The sequence below is a fragment of the Loxodonta africana genome, unplaced genomic scaffold (genome assembly GCF_030014295.1).
Source record: "Loxodonta africana isolate mLoxAfr1 unplaced genomic scaffold, mLoxAfr1.hap2 scaffold_55, whole genome shotgun sequence".
NCBI classification, from domain to species: domain Eukaryota; kingdom Metazoa; phylum Chordata; class Mammalia; order Proboscidea; family Elephantidae; genus Loxodonta; species Loxodonta africana.
In genome coordinates this window covers 697,077-714,010 of record NW_026975272.1, presented here as the reverse complement: position 1 = coordinate 714,010, position 16,934 = coordinate 697,077, and the positions used below count along the sequence as shown (strand labels likewise).

Sequence of the window (16,934 nt, the reverse complement as noted above, 5' to 3'; positions counted from 1 at the left end):
TGATAATTCCAGGATTGTATCTTCATTTGGGAAAGATTTTGATTCTTTTGTTTGGGGGCTTGGAGAAGCTGTCATGGTCTGCTTCTTTAAGTGGTTTGATATGGACTGCTGTCTCCGAGCCATCACTGGGAAACTAGTTTTTCCAGAAAATCCGCTAAAAAAAAATGCAGTCAGATCCCTATCAGAGTTCTCCCTCTGGCTCAGGCTATTCGGAGGTTAATGAAGCCGCCTGGGGAGGGTGGGGGAGGGATCAGAGATATAGGAGAGTAGCACCTCAGAATATAGCCAGAGTTGCTTGTCTTGCTTGGAATGACTATTATATCTGAGATTTCCACGGGGCGCATCACCTATGTGTGTTGGCTGTGTGGAGATTGCCCCTGGGGGGTCTGGCCTGCTGCAGTCACGGTCAGATCCTCTGCTTCCAGCCCCACGCCCAAAGTCAAGGTTGCCCTACTGGGACGGTGCACTCCCGACTCCAAAATCAGTGACTGCCTCCCGGGGACTCCGCGGCCCGCCAGCCGCGTCGACGCGCCGCCTCCGCAAACCGGCTGGGCCCCCCCCCGGGGTCAGCTCAGGCGAGCGGAACAGCTCCCCGTGCCTGCGCTGCGACCCTGCCTCCTGGCTGGGACGCCACTCTCCCCGCTCCAAGACCAGTCGCTGCCCCCAGGGGACCTCCCTCACCGGCCTCGTCACCACGCGGCCCACGCGAACCGGCTGGGCCCCCTCTGGGGTCAGTTCAGTGTGTGGAGCTGCTTCCCGCGCTTATGCCGTGCCCGCACCCTGCCAAAATCCCGGCAGGATGGTTCCCCGGCTGGGACGCTGCTTTCCCCGCTCCAAGACCAGTCACTGCCTCCCAGGGACTTCTCCCACCAGCTGTGCCGCCACGCCGCCTGTGCGAACCGGCTGGGCCCCCTCCCGGAATGAGTTCGGGGGTCAGGGCTGGGCCCCCTGTTTGTGCCGTCTGCCCCCCTGGGTTCTGCCCCAAATCGGGTGCCGAAGGTCACCTGACTGGTACGCTGGCTCCAGGCTCTGAAAACAATCGCTGCCTCCCCGTGTTTGTTTGTTCTCCGTTTCTAAATCTGTGTTTGTTTTTCAGGGTTTGTAGATTGTTATGTATGTGATCGATTCACTTGTTTTTCTGAGTCTTTGTTGCAAGAGGGATCCGCGGTAGTGCCCACCTAGTCCGCCATCTTGGCCCTGTCCCCCGAATTTCTTTATATTTTAAGGTATAAATTTAAAAATCCTTTAATTCATTCAGTTTTATGTTGTTTTTGCTGTTGGGTGCTGTCAAGTTGTGTTTGACTTACAATCCCATGTGACAGAGTAGGACTGTTCCATAAGGTTTTCTTGACAAGAGCAACAGCAATCTTTAGGGAAACAGATCACCAGTTTCTTCTTCCCAGGAGCTTATCCCCATTTGGTTCACAGCAGAGCACTTAACCGTTTGCAGTGTCAGGGCTCCTTATTCCGTTTATAAATGATTAGTTTTATATATCATTGGTTTTTGGACTGAGAACATTTTTATGTATGTCATTTATATAAGGATTATTCTCAGGATGCTAACATTTTACTCTAATAAGATTCTTAATACTAATAAGGCAAATTCATGTAGTACATTTTAAAGATGAGAGTGTAGGAAAAATATGTCTTTTTGTAGCCATTTCTGTTGCTGAAATACATGTAGATTTTGAGTTCTATTCTTTTATACAGAAGAATTAAGTTATGTTGGATCTTTAAAATCTTAATTTAAAAAGAAGAACAAAATACATGAAGATATTTTCAGAATGTAATACCCAGGTCAGAGGTCACAAAGGTCACTCTCAGGTTTAATGACCTCACAGATCTCAATAAAGTCATTATACTCATCATTATGGTTTACTACAGTGACAGGATACATGCTGAAATTGGCAAAGGAAAAAGGCACATAAGGTGGAGCCCAGGAGAAACCAGGCTCTAACTTCCAGTTGTCTCCTTCCAGTGAAATAGAACAGAGAGTGCTTAATTCTCTAAGCAATGTTTTGTGACAACATGTAAAAAATATTGCCAAACAGGAAAGTTCATCTGAGCACTGGCTTCCATTTATTCAGGATCAGTCATGTAGGTATGAAGCACAGGTATGGTTGACCTTAGTTATTCAGTCTTTAGCTTGTATATCCCCAGAGATCAAAAAGATATAGTATGGCCAAAAGCAGGCACACAGAAAGACAAAAAACAAACAGAAAATAGTCACTCAGAGTAAATCACTTTGTTAGTATAAACTACCTACTTGGCCCAAGAATTCAGGTATAAAAAGACACTTTTATCAGGCAGAACATTCAAGTACTCAGAGCTGACTTCCCAGGAGATAGTCAAGGACCAGATCTGAAGATCTTTGGATTGTGCAGGCTTTGGGTAGTAATCAAGGTTGCTAAGTTAACTCTTTACAGCACAATACCAATACCAAAATCTTAGTGCTGTTGATTCTTACTCAACTGTATTTTAACTCCTTAGTTTTGCCACTACCCTATCTTCAGAACAACAGGGAATTATTTTTATGAATTTAATAAGCTGTGTACTTTGATTTTTCACTGCTATTCCATATATTGTCCTCTTAAATACAGCACATGGTGCCCTGAATGCAGCTTTTGCTATGGATAATGCTTTTTTATCTTCATTTTTTTTTTTTTTATCCCACAAAAGGCAAACATACCTCCAAAATTACTCTTCCTTTTTTATTTGGGGGTGGGGGCGCAGGAGAAGCAAAGAACTTTCAGTACCTGTCTCTAAATTTCTAAATCCGAGGCGGTGTTGGGGGGGGGAATAGTTTGCTTCTTGCTTTCCCATGAAATGGCTCACCTGTCCACCATAAGGTTAATATAATGTGTAAACAGGAAATATGTGTAAACAGGAAATATGCCTTGCTAAATAATGCAAGTATGTGAAAATAAAAATATAAGGATGTGACAAGCATCACTGCCACCACCTCTCCCTTGGGGTACTTTCTGTGATTCTAGTCGTCTTGATCATGTTGGGATATCCTCAGCAAATGGAAGCAGGCTTTGTTCAAATTTGTACTCTCCACGACCACCTACAATGAAAAGCAATTAATTCGTAGGCCCCTTCCAGTTTTGGAGGCTACATATCCTACATGAGTGAGTTCACTTTTGCCACACGGAGTGAATGGTCTCAAAGGTAAGCAAGTTTGTGTAGGATCCACAGCGAGAAAGCGTTCTCCAGACTGCTGTACAAAGAGTTCTATACTTTTGCTCTTTTGATACAGTTGTCCCTAGATACCCAGACCCCAGTGCCCCTAGACAGACTCTAGTATATTGAGGTGTAATATGGAGTGCCAAAACCTTTAGATATTTTAAATATAACAAATATTTTTTTCCGAGAGTTCTCCTTTCCCATACTGAAAAATAAACATTGACTTGTCGCTGGGTGGTGACTGAGACTGAATACTGACCCAGGCACACCAGCTTATTGTATGTCCCAAATGTTCTATTGGGAGCACAGAGCTATAAGGCTAATTTACTGGTAAAGACAAGCCTTCCCTGAACAATGTTATTATCTCACGGAATCCATAGATCAGAAGCTTGGCCTGAAGTCCGAGTAATTTCCAGGAGCCCCTCCCTTGAGCGGCACTTCCTTCAACCCCACCAAAGGTTGGGGGGAGCTCTCTATGTCCAGGTAAAACAGGAGTGAAAGACAACCCGAGCCTGGTTGGCAGCTGGCTTTCCAGGAGATGACAGATGCTGCAAGGAATGGATTGCTGCTAGATTATAACCTCTGAAATGGAATTTCTAAAGAATATTGGACAATGTTACAGAATGCACCCAGGAAGCAGAGCTTCCAAATATAAACAGTTTCATCTATATCGCTTTGTAGGAAAGCTCTGTTTCAGTTTGATCAGACAATCAGGAACCTGAAGGAATAAAACTGGTAACGAAGAGTAGGTTCAAGGAAGGTGTATGTGGTTGGAGCACCTAATATAGGCTAAGCGTTCAAGTGATGACACACTTAGAAAAATGTTTCTACCCTACTTATGTAACTCTTAGCTCAGCTGCTTTAGAGGATTTTATATTCAGGGAGGGCTATTTCCTCCAGGGTGCACAGTGGGAGGTAGTCTTGCCATTGAATTGGAGGCTGAGAACGCTACAGGTGCTTTTCAGGCCCCCACAGAGGCAGCCCAAAGAAACAGATATCTCTTCTTTTAGCTCCTTAACAAAAGCTTGGCCATGTGAACTAGGCTTGATGAATTTAAAGTCCCAGCCCCGAATTTAAGTCTTTAGAAAGTTATGAAAAATGAGAGATTATTCACCATATCTGCATCAGAGTCAAAATCCAGGAGTGCACTGGAGGGTATTTAGGGAAACTACGGTCCGGCATCAAGTAGGCAAGTTACTAGGGACGGTGATTCTACGGCAGCAAACCCAATAGTGAAATTGGCATTGCCATTTATGAAGTAAACTCTTCCTATGGGGAGATCTTCACTATGTTGTGTTTCCTTTGGTTCCTGCCAGTTTTCTCAGATTGTCTTTCCAGCTTCCTTCAGAATTCTATGAATTACCCAATATCCCTTCAGCAAATTTGTGTAGTATTTAAAGTGAAGAAAGCTGTTTAGCTGTTTTTCTGCTGTCTGCAGCCAAATTTCCTATAGGTAAAATACTTTATTACCCTATAATTAATCCTTGCATTTTAATAATTTATGCATTACAAGTAGAAAGAAAAAAGTTCAATTAAATTTTTAAAAAGTGCACCTAGTAAAATGTTAATTTATTTATTTATTTCCAGACTTGTAGATTTATTAAAGAAGGAAGAAAGGAAGGAAGGATGGGAGGGAGGGAAAGAGGGAGAGAGGAAGAAAGGAAAGAAGAAGGGAGGATGGAAGGAAGGAAGGAAGGGAGGAAAGAAGGAAGGAAGGATAGAAGAAAAAGAAAGAAAAGATGGATAGGAGGACTGGAAAAAGGAAGGGAAGAGGAAAAAAAGGAAGGAAGGGAGTGGGTGAATGAGTGAAAAAGGGAGAAAAAGAAATGATGGAAGGGAAGGAAGGGAGGATAGGATAAGGAAGAAAGAAAAGAAGGATAGAGGGGAGGAAAAAAGGAATAAAAAAATGAAATAAAAGAAAAAGAAATAATTGATTGTGGTACTTCCTTTAACTCTGCAATTTTTCCACATTTTAGTTCTTCATGTACTTTGCTGTTTTGATTTAGGAAAAAAAAAATTTTTTTTTCCTAAAAACACAGATCTTCACCCTACTAGAAAAGCTATAAAAAAAACTTATTTAAATTTCTCACCAGATGGAGGAATGAGGCGAATTGTTTGCATTAAGCCTCGCGCCATGCATTTATCCACTCTGCATTCCGTGCACCTTAAGCTTCTGAAGGGTATAAGACTGTTCCAGTGTCAATAATCTAAAAAAAGTTAAAACCAAGATCTGCATTTGAAAGTATTAAGAAATATTGCTGTAAGTACTGCTATAATTGTGACGGAAAGCTAATAGTCATATAAACAAATACAATCTGCTGAACATGGTGTTAAATAGTTATATGTGTTATCTCCCTTAATTCTCAAGAATCTGATAATGTGGGAAATTATTCACAATTTTCAAATTAAAAAAGGCTGACTAAGGTTAATGTCACTCTTGTGAATAAAAAATGAGTCAAACCCATGTTGGGTGAGTATTAAGCTCTTACCACTGCATCTTATCATTCAAGGCATAGTTCCTCCCAGTCACTCCTATAACTGAGAAACAAAAACATGGCCCTTGGCATTTTTCTCAATAGTAGTCAGTCTGTACCTTGACATTTCCACATAAAACTAACTGCTGCAAAGTCTCTTTGAATATCTGAATTGATAGTTGTTACTCAGAGAAATTACAGAATTTGAATAAGAAAGCTTTTTTTTTTTTCCTGTAGATTGGCACAGTTAAAGTTATTATAATTATTGCTATTTTAATCAAAGATCTCCCCAAAATGCAGAGGTATATTCTAAGTGGTTTATCATAGTAAATTGTGTTAACTTTATCTTTTTCATTTTTAAAAGAAAGCAGCCACAGCACTGGAAACAGAGTAATTGCCTATCCAAAGATCTCCTGGGATTGGGGAGTATCCTGGGACAATGTCCTATTTGTCAGAGGCTAGAAGATAAATAATCACTCCTTATAAGACAATTTCTAAAACCTGGAGAGAAATGTTGCCAACATCTCATACAAAATAAATTCCACATTCAAAATTCTAGATGGTGCTGAGATAGGTGACTTCCCAAAGCGTCAGCAAATTGTCTCTTGTGAATGTAGCAATGATAATGAGCTAACCTTAGACAAAAAATGTATTTCTGTTGACTCTTTTTTTTCTCATAGCCTGAGTGTGTTTGTACACGTAAGGGAGTAAGAGCAGTAGTGACGTGGATCTGAGCCCACCCATATCCATGGCATTTTGAAAATACCACTGTCCAATTTGTTGTGCAGCTTGTTGCCATTAGAGGAAAGGTGAGTGAGCTATTTTTCAAATTTGGGGGAATCCAATGGTCTAATTAATTCCCTGACTATGTAAACTAAGCCTCAGATTCTATGAACACACAGCATATATGCACTCACAATATGATTGATCATTTTGTATTTGTTCTTATAAATATCAATTCAGAAAACTTACAGTTTTAAAGCTAGATATTGAATTATTAAGTAATAATAATGATATTAGTGTAATGGTAAGGAGCCCTGGCAGTGCAATGGTTAAGCACTAGGTTAACTGAAAGTCAACAGTTGGAACCTACCAGCAGCTCTGCAGAAGAAATGACCTGCAATGTACTCTCATAAAAATTTCAGCCTTCAGAAACCCTATGGGGCAGTTCTACTGTGTCCACTGGAGTTGCTCTAAGTCAGAATCGACAGGACCACATACAACAATAGTGTTATAGTGATAGCAATGATGATAATAACTGATCAGAAATAGTGAGAACTTTCTATGTATCCATGAGATAACAAATCCTATAAAAAGGTACTATAATAAGTTACACATTTTAATCCTGATTTCAACCTTATGATATATTAATATGCTAATTAAACAGAAACAGAAATATAAACAGAGAAGTTCTATGGCTTATGGATTAAGAGTCAAACCTGAATTTAAAATTATTCTGCCTAACTCTAGATTCTGTGTGTTGGCCATCACAACACGATATAATTTGAAAAGGAGAACAAGTGAATTTATTGTGGTTGCTTCTTCTTTTTTTTTTTCTTCTACCTAAGCCTTTCAAGCAGAATCTCAAACAGAAAATAATTCATGGACACCTTCCAGAAATAGCCACCTTGTCAGGTAAGATTTCAGTGAGAATCAATGGGGCCAAACTTGTTTTAGGAGAGTAATCTGAGTTCAAAGCAGTGTGAGATGAATCCTTCAAGAGCAGTGAAGTTGATCTAGAGGACCTGGTCTCTCATTCAACAATTAAATATTGAACCACTCCAAACAGTCTTCTAGATGCCATGGGAGCTCAAGGAAGGAAAGTTGGATTTTGATTTCAAGAAGTTTGTAACCTGTTTATGGATCAGATTTACACTTTTTAAAAAGATTAATGGACATGTCACTCACTGGATAATCTTGTAAATGTGACTTAAAATAAAGACATAAATTAGATCACTGCTGAGGTTCCTTCTAACACTAATATTCTATAATTGAATAATTTATTGTGAAATTCCTATAACAGTAGAAACTATTTCAACATCAGAATTACTACATAGCATTTTTTTAAAAAAAGGCAGAGTGGTATTTTTTTTTTTTTGATAAGTTACTCTATCAAGAAAATATAACAGTCATAAGTCTTCATGTATTACAGTTACATAACTGTCAATGACAATTCATATAGCACAGTCTAATATTGAATTACATAGCTTTAAAACATATAATACAAAGACTCAGCAGTACAAGAAGAAATTAAATCTGTAATCATGACAGAAATCTTCAAAACTCTTCTTTTACTGAACTTCTGGTTCCCAGCCGAGCGCTTAGCAACTGCACCACTAGGGCTGTTTATTCCCATTAGATACCTGTAAAATTTCAGTTCTCTAACTGCCTGTAGAATACTCCATTCCTACTCTAGCTTATTCGCACATACTCACACACACACACACACACACACAAGTACAGGCTTATCTTTGTAAGAGACTTTAGATCATGCTTAAGACATATCCATGAAACCAACGACAAGGTCAATTCTGAGACAACCACCTGGATAGTTTAAGCTAATAAAATAAGAAGAAAATAGAAACAAAAATCAGTTTATTTATGTTTAATGTATTATATTTAATAAACACTTATACACAGGTTATGTTCTAGTCACATAAATAATTTACATATATTTACTCATTTATTCCTCTGTCACGGAGTGTTTTAGTAGCATTACCAAGAGTACACAAACATTAAATATCAAACCTAAGATTTGAACTCAGTCATCTCTTGCCTAGCGACTGTGCTTTTCCCTATTATGTTAGGCTACCTCTCCGGATCACAAGTTTAGTTCTGTGGAACTATCTAGTCTATCTGTGAGCATTTCTTTTCCCCAGAATTTTTCTCAACTCTTTTTTGTTTACAAAGAAAAATGTGATTTTCAGGTAGGAAACATTGATCTTTGCCCCTAAAGAGCCTGCCAATTTTCATACTTCATACCAGGTTTCATCAGCTAAGCCTCTTTCAGCTTGAGAGGAACTAATAGTATATCCTAATGTCCATAGCTTTTAATGAGTTACTGTATCACAAAACAGCACCTTCCGAGTGAAATTATCTGGTATTGAGAGTGAGTTCTAATTATATCATTTAACAGAAAAAGAAAAAACTGCCAGAGAAAATACACTTTGATTTTACTAACCTTTCATTTCTTTCCTTAAAAAGGAGAAGAATGACCTCCTCAGTTCATTCATCACTGAAGTCAACTCATATCTGTTGATAACACCTATCTTGAATGAGAAAAATAAGAAAACCAAGAAGATGCTGGAGAATAATTATACCAGGCCAACTGAGTTCATTTTTGTTGGATTCACAGATTATCTACCTCTCAGAGTCACGCTATTCCTGGTATTTTTCATGCTATATGTGTTAACTATGGTAGGAAATATGGGCTTGATAATCTTAGTTAATGTCAATTCAAGCCTTCAAACCCCCATGTATTATTTCCTGAGCAATTTATCTTTCTTAGACATCAGTTATTCTACAGAAGTTGCTCCTAAAATGCTCGTAAATTTCTTAGCATCTAGGAAGAGCATCTCTACCTATGGCTGTGCACTACAAATGTTTTTCTTTGCTTGTTTTGCTGATACTGAGTGCCTCACCCTGGCAGCAATGGCATATGACCGCTATGCAGCCATCTGCAACCCGCTGCTCTATTCTACACTTATGTCTAGGAAAATCTGCCTCTGTTTCGTTGTGTTGGCCTACTTTAGTGCAAGTATGACTTCACTGGTGCATGTGTGCCTCACATTCAGGCTGCCATTTTGTATCTCCAATATTATCAACCATTTTTTTTGTGATATCCGCCCTCTCCTGGCTTTGTCATGTGCAGATACCAGTATCAATGGGTTTCTGCTCTTTGCCTTGTGTGGCTTCATCCAGACCAGCACTTTTGTGGTCATATGTGTCTCTTACTTCCGTATCCTTATTACTGTTTTGAGCATCAAGTCCTCAGGAGGCAGAAGCAAAACATTTTCTACCTGTGCTTCCCATCTCATAGCTGTCACCTTATTCTACGGGACGCTCTTGTTTATGTACTTACGTCGTACCACCAGCTCTTCTCTAGACACTGATAAGGTAGTTGCAGTGTTTTATACAGTTGTCTTTCCCATGTTTAACCCCATAATCTATAGCTTCAGAAACAAAGATGTGAAGAATGCTCTCAAAAAAACTGTTGGAAAAGTACTGGACATTCAAATAAATGAAAATAAAAATAAAATAAAACATATTTCATTTGAGAATATTTGAGGACTAATATCCCCTTTAATCTTTCCATTTTCTACTACCCCATGCACAGCTTATGATTCAACAATTTTAAATGTATCAATATTTGCTAAAAATAAAGAGAACTGTTCAACTTCAATGTCTTCCAATTCTCTGTCTTTTCTTCCAGAAATATTCCCTCTCTAATGCTTCTTTAAAAAAAAAAATATATATATATATTTTTTTAATGCTTCTACTGGAAACTCTGGTGGCGTAGTGGTTAAGTGCTGTGGCTGCTAACCAAGAGGTCAGCAGTTCGAATCCACCAGGACCTTCTTGGAAATTCTATCGGGCAATTCCGCGGTCCTATAGGATTGCTACAAGTCAGAATTGACTCGACGGCAGTGGGTTTGGGTTTTGTTTTTGGTTTTTGGAATGCTTCTACTGTGTGAACCATTTCTAATTCTAAGATAGCTTAACTGTTCTCCAGTGAGTATTCCTAAAATGCTCTATGTATTTATTCATTAAATTATTTATCATGCTGTATTGAAGATACACGTTGGCCTACTCTTAACCCGCCTACATTAGATGATCCTTGGCTGCTGGAACATATATTATTGGTTCATTTTTATATGAGTTGGAATCGACTCCACAGCAATGGGTTGTTGTTATATAGCACCCGGTACATTGCATGTTCTTATTACATGTGTGTTTGTTTAATGGCTAGGTAGGTGAACAGTGGATGGCTGAGTAGATGGATGGATGGATAAATCTATCAGTTTAATAAGATATTACTTACTGGATAGTATTGTTTTGAAAATCAAATAAATTAATTTGGGAGAGTGAATCTATATCCTGTAAGAATATAGCATTTATTATCAGGGAAGGTTGATATTACCAATGATAGATGGCAGTTGGTGTCGGGAGAGGTGGGGTTCATTGGTTCTCAGGAAATCAGACAGAAGGTGTATAGCAATAGGCTCTTTAATATTAGATGATAGTGAAGTTTAGCTCTTTTTGGGCTAGAGTGTGGCTGCAAAAGTTTCCCTACTCTTCCATTCACAGTGAATATTTGTGAAAACCTTTAAGATTTTAAACTCTATAAATTACTTATTATTTATACATATACTACTGAAATAGCCTTTGAAACAATATCTTTTAGAAAAGGTGAATAATTGCTCTGATAATTTTCTCATGGAAATTGACAATGCAGACTCATTGAAGTGTAAGCAGCTTTGTTCTTGTATAATTTTTATCATTAAGATATATATCTTCTGTGGCTACTTTGGATTTTTCAGTGTCTGTTCACTTCTTGTTTTATCTTGAAAGAGTTGAAACAATAAATTGCACACATGTGAATGTATATTACTGCATATTTTGCAGTAATTATGAAAATAGAGATGACTGCATTAGTTGTACTGAATGTACCCGGTTGTCAGTTTAACACAAAAATTTAGCCAAATAAATTTGCAATGAAATATTGTCTTATTTGAGTGCCTCAATGTCCTATTTTGTAAATGGAAACAATAAGATATTACTTACTGGATAGTATTGTTTTGAAAATCAAATAAATTAATATACACAAAAATACCAGTACATGCATGATTTGAGGATTAAATAAGGTAATAAAAAAATAGATCCAAATTTCCTAGAATATTTTCAAAAGCTCTTAGAACCATGTCTGGCACATTTTATCAGCATATAATGCTTAGTTGTTCTTACTGTTATCATATTACTATTGATTTTAAGACGATAGGATTTGATTTTCTGTGAGGTGCTGGGTAACCTGGCAGAGCTGGACATTATTATCCAAGAGAAGGACCTTGGTCCTTTTGCTGTGGGCTTTTATGTCACTTGATTATAGAAGCACAAGTGCCTCTCCTGATGAAAACTGAAATGGAATAAAACAGAAGTATGGTGTTGCAGAACCTTGTCTATATCACAATTTTGTCTCCTCAACATTTATCACCTGGGCAGTAACAGCATGTTTATGAAAATATATGATTAATCAGGGCAGGAACCTGACTTTCCTCTTCAGCCTTCGTGGTTAAGGGGACATCACCTTCTTACCCATCTTAACCAGTGGCTTGAAAGTGCAGTCAATGAGGTGTGTGATGACATGTCAGAACTTGTGCTCGGAGTTATATCTCAGCACTGATTACCAGTATTGACTGTCTTAATATGAAGCTGTAACTACTTCCCCTGTAGCTTTTTAGGAGGGCAGCCAGTAGGGAATCTACCTTGGTATGTCGATCATTACCCTTCATTTCTTAGAAAAAGCTCATCTGTTTTGGCTTTTTATATTAACAAGTGTTACTTCACATTTTACTAGTAGATATATTGTCACAAAAATTATGTAGACCACTATTTGGCCTACACTGGTCATCTGCTTTTTGGAAAGGCGTGCATTTACGGAAGCATTGGTAATGATTGATTATTTTGCTTGTGGGGAATGCCGTTTCTTGATTTTTCTGGAATTCAAATAAAATCCTAATTTGTAGTCAACATCACAAATTACAATATAATTCTTTGGTCCTGAAATTGCATCTATCCTCTGTTTTGTGACATGATACCATGATGTTTGAGTTTTAGAAAAGATACATTATTTTATTTTTTTTACAAAGGGAAATTTATCTTACTACAGTGAAAAGCTGAGGTATCTTCTGAACAATGATCAAGAGGACCTGCAGACTTATGGTTAATTCTACTCTCAAGAGACCAGAAAGAATGTTAATAATCCAACCTGTGGATATCTGAGACTCACATCTATGCGATGAGCTCCAGTTTGTGTTCCCAAAAGAAAAGGAACCAAACATAAAACCGCCTTTAAGAATCATGGAAACCGGGTTTCCTTCACTAGAAGCTCCATGTACTCTCAACTTTGCTTAGCTGTGAGTATCTTTAATAAGTTATCATGTAGGTTTATTTTTATAATTCTAACATTTTGTGCTCTTTTCATACTAAAAAATCTGGTACCAGTTTTATAAAAAAAATTAGTATTATTCCCAAAGAGCCAGAAAATACAACTTCCTAACTTGTGGTTTGTTGATATCTCAATAGAGTTGTCCTCTTTTTATGGGGAAAGACAATATTTACAAAATATCTATATCCACTATTTTCTGATGTCTGTGATTTTTTTTTTTTTAATGAAATGTAATACTGGGCTTACATAGTGATTTAAAGTTACTTATACCGTTGTGGAAAATTCCTTAAAACATAACACCTGATAATTGCCATGTATTTTAGCTACATTTTAAAGAGAATGATTTCTTTACAGTCTTATATAATACTAATCTTTGGCAATCATTTAGAGTCAATGTTGCTTTACAATTGCCATAATAAGGTATTAGGAATTATTTTCTACTTTCTTTAGGTTTGTTACTTCATTTTGTCTGTAACAAAACTGGAACTTGCAAGTGGCACTTTATCCCTAGAGCCTGGGACATATTTTGTTATAGCAAGCTACTACTTCCTACTACATGTCTAGTGTGCCTGAATTAAATAACTTTGCATTAACATATTTTCTTTAAATAACACTATCTAAGCCACACTTGTAGGTCTTTCAGTATGCCAGGGTTTTTGAAAGATTTTTTTGTGTGTGTTGTTTTATGGTGTTTTAGTATTCATCTTTTTTTGTTTCTTTAGTTCTATAAACCATTTTAAATTATAAACCATTCAGTGTATATTGTTTAAAAGTGCAAGTGCATGTATACAACTATGAATTTATATCCTAATATATAAGATTTCACATAGTGTTTAATCAGTTATATATTTATTTGCATGTAATATGCTATAACGTAAGACAATTCATCAAATATATTTATATATTATAATAAATTATTGTATCAGCAAAATCATATTTCATAGGCAAACCCCCATGAAACCATACACCGAGGTAGGTAAGCTTTGGTTTTCTACTGGGCATAGTCCCATATGATGGAGAGAGAATAATTTTGATAAGCATTAACTCTTCTGATAGCCATTTGGCTGGGCTCCCTATTTCACTGTAATTAGAGATGTTTTCAACATTCTTATTTTCTCATCAATATCTTTATTTTCAACTGTGTTCTTGATCACTGGTGATTGAATATTTTCTAATATTCCTTTGGTGCCATAAATAAAAAATAAATTACTAGGAGAATTTTTTTTTTTTTTTTTTTATCAAACACCCTTATTTGAACATGACCTTTCAAGATATTGATCTGAATGTTGGAATAATTTCATATGAGTATGTCACCAAAAAAAAAAAAAAATCAAACCTATTGCCATTGAGTGGATTCTGACTCATAGAAACCCTATAGGACAGAGGAGAACTGCTCCAGTGGGTTTCCAAGGAGTGGCTGGTGGATTTGGACTGTAAAACTTTTTGGTTTGCAGCTGTAGCACTCTGTGGCTCTTAACCACTGCACCGCCAGGGCCCTAAGTATGTCATCAGGCTCTAAAATATGTTTCCTAAGAGAATATGCACACTCATTAGTATTTTAAAGGAGACTTATCTGGATGGCATCACTGAGTGGTAACAAAAATCCTGCATTTAGTGACAAAATGAACCCATTTAGTAAATCATGCCTTGACCCTCGATAGCACTTTTCTCTACTTATTGTTTTGTATTATGAGTTCCACATACAAAAATAGTTGTTAGAAATATAAATGCAACTGACTGAAATCATGTGGAGTGCTTGAATTCATTACAAAAATTCTGCCCTTTGATTATAGTGCCAAAATCCACAGAAATTCAAGAAATTGAAGAAAAATGGCAATTAAAAGTAATGAGATAGGATTTTCCTGAATTATTTTTTCTTAAAAAATATCTTTCCTTTCATTTTGCAGCCTCAAGTGCAATTAAATGCTTGATAGGGCCCTGAGGGTAGAAGGTGTGGCAAAAATGCCTGACCGCCTGAACTTGGTTTATTGCTGGAAAGCTGGACATACACTGGTGGCAAGTACTTTAGAGAAACTGGGTGAAATATAAGATTGAGTATATAGCAGAGGAATCAAAAGCATGGCTTCTGGATCCAGATGGCCTGGGTTTGAATCCCAGCTCCTCTACTAATACCCATATGACATTGGTTAAGCTATTTAACCTCTCAGTGCTTCAATTTCCTTCGGTCTAAACTATAGAACATAATAATATTTAATGCCATTATATTGTTTATAAATAAAAATAACTGCACTCAATAAACATTAACTGTTAGTATCAGGAGCCCTGGTGGCATTGTGGTTAAGAGCTTGGCTGCTAAGCAAAAGTTTGACAGCTCAAACCTGCCAAGTTCTCCTTGGACACACTGTGGGGCAGTTCTACTCTGTCGTATAGGGTCACTATGACTTGTAATCGACTCCATAGCCACTGTTTTTTTTTTTTTAACTGTATTATCAAGCACTTTCCTGAGAACAGTTAACGTACTGGGCTACTAAACGAAAGGTTAGAGATTTGAGTTCATCCAGAGGCACTTCAGAAAAAAGGCCTGGTGACCTACTTCTGAAAAATCAGCCACTGAGAACCCTGTGGAGCACAGTTACACTCTCACACACATGAGGTTACTGGTTATGTAGCGCTGCATTCCCCATGCCCTCCAGCTATGACTTTTTTTAAATTGAAATAAAATATTTGCACTGCCAATCAAAAAAGGGGCAAAATAGAGTTTTATGTAGTTTGTCATCTTAAATACTCATTAAGATACGTATTTCCTAACCTTTATTTAGATTTAAAAAATCTACTGTCTTCATTTATGACTTTAATTTATTCCTTGAGAATCCTATACTAACATATTATAAGCTTGAAAAACAACTGGTTTCAATCTTCAGAACGTATTTTCCTTCTCTGTACACTTGATTTCCTCTCTTTTCCACACGAATGTTTTTTTCTGTGCTCTGGTGTTGAGACTTGTCCATCAGTATCATGTCTCAGCCCATTGCTACATCCACAGTTTGAAACTGCATGCCAGTTAAAGCAACAGGAACTTCGTTTTTTTTTTTTTTCCTCTGTAACTGTAAAAGGTAACTGGGAATATTATACAAATTCTACTTTGTGTTATACCAACTTTAGTGTCTTAGTTCCTTTTTATGGCTTATTTGTAATAGGCAAAATATACAAAAAGTCAAGGACAGAGCTATATGAGAACCCAGACTGCCCTATTCTAGGATGTTCCAAAGATATCCCCATAAACAGCCTCCCAGAAGAAGAAAATTGGTTGCTCTTGAGAAACACGCACAAATGTCCCTTCACATCCTTTATTTATTTATTTATTTCCAGGTTATAAATACCTTTTGATTCCCTAGCCTATGAACTAGTTTTATTAAGAAGAAAAAAAGAAAAAAATTCTTTCCTACTTCCAACCAAAGTATTTCCTATTTTCCGTGGAATAGTTGAGCTTAGATTCCCTATGCTTGCTATGGTCACTGATAGAAAATATGGGCAGAATATGAATTGTAAATTAAGAATGAAGATTCTTATTTTGATTTAGCAATACCCTGAAGATTACCCCCCAGCCTTACCCAAATCTTAACATGGAAGAGGTCAGGTTCCATGAGGGCTTTATGGATTGAGTTGTGTCCCCCCCAAAAAATGTGTGTCAACTTGGCTAGTCCATGATTTCCAGCATTGTGTGATTGTCCACCATTTTGTTATCTGAAGTGATTGTCCTATGTGTTGTAAATTCTATTTCTATGATGTTAATGAAGTTAGGTTAGAAGTAGTTAATGAGGCAGTACTCAACCTACAAGATTAGGTTGTGTTTTAAGTCAATCTCTTTTGAGATACAAAAGAGAAAAGCAAGCAGAGAGACATGGTGACCTCACACCACCAAGAAAGCAGAGTCAGGAGCTCATGTCCTTTAGACCTAGAGTCCCTATGATGAAAAGCTCCTAGATCAGTGGAAGATTGATGACAAGGACCTTTCCCCAGAGCCTACAGAGAGAGAAGGATTTCCCCTGGAGCTAGCACCCTGAATTTGAACTTCTAGTCTCCCAGACTGTGAGAGAATACATTTCCTTTGTCAATGCCACCCACTTGAGGTATTTCTGTTACAGCAG

General features: G+C 37.5%; 1 protein-coding gene across 1 annotated transcript; it reads left to right on the top strand.

The window, feature by feature from the left end:
* The first annotated feature begins 7,157 nt into the window (after positions 1 to 7,157).
* Positions 7,158 to 10,175, top strand: LOC100676763 (olfactory receptor 5AS1-like). Its single transcript, XM_003423137.3, has one exon. The coding sequence runs from the start codon at positions 8,961 to 8,963 to the stop codon at positions 9,945 to 9,947; it is 987 nt and encodes a 328-aa protein (XP_003423185.2). The 5' UTR covers positions 7,158 to 8,960; the 3' UTR covers positions 9,948 to 10,175.
* Positions 10,176 to 16,934: the final 6,759 nt, after the last annotated feature.

Excerpts from the sequence above, each read along its gene's own strand:
- LOC100676763 (XM_003423137.3), top strand. The coding sequence starts at position 8,961 with ATGCTGGAGAATAATTATACCAGGCCAACTGAGTTCATTTTTGTTGGA.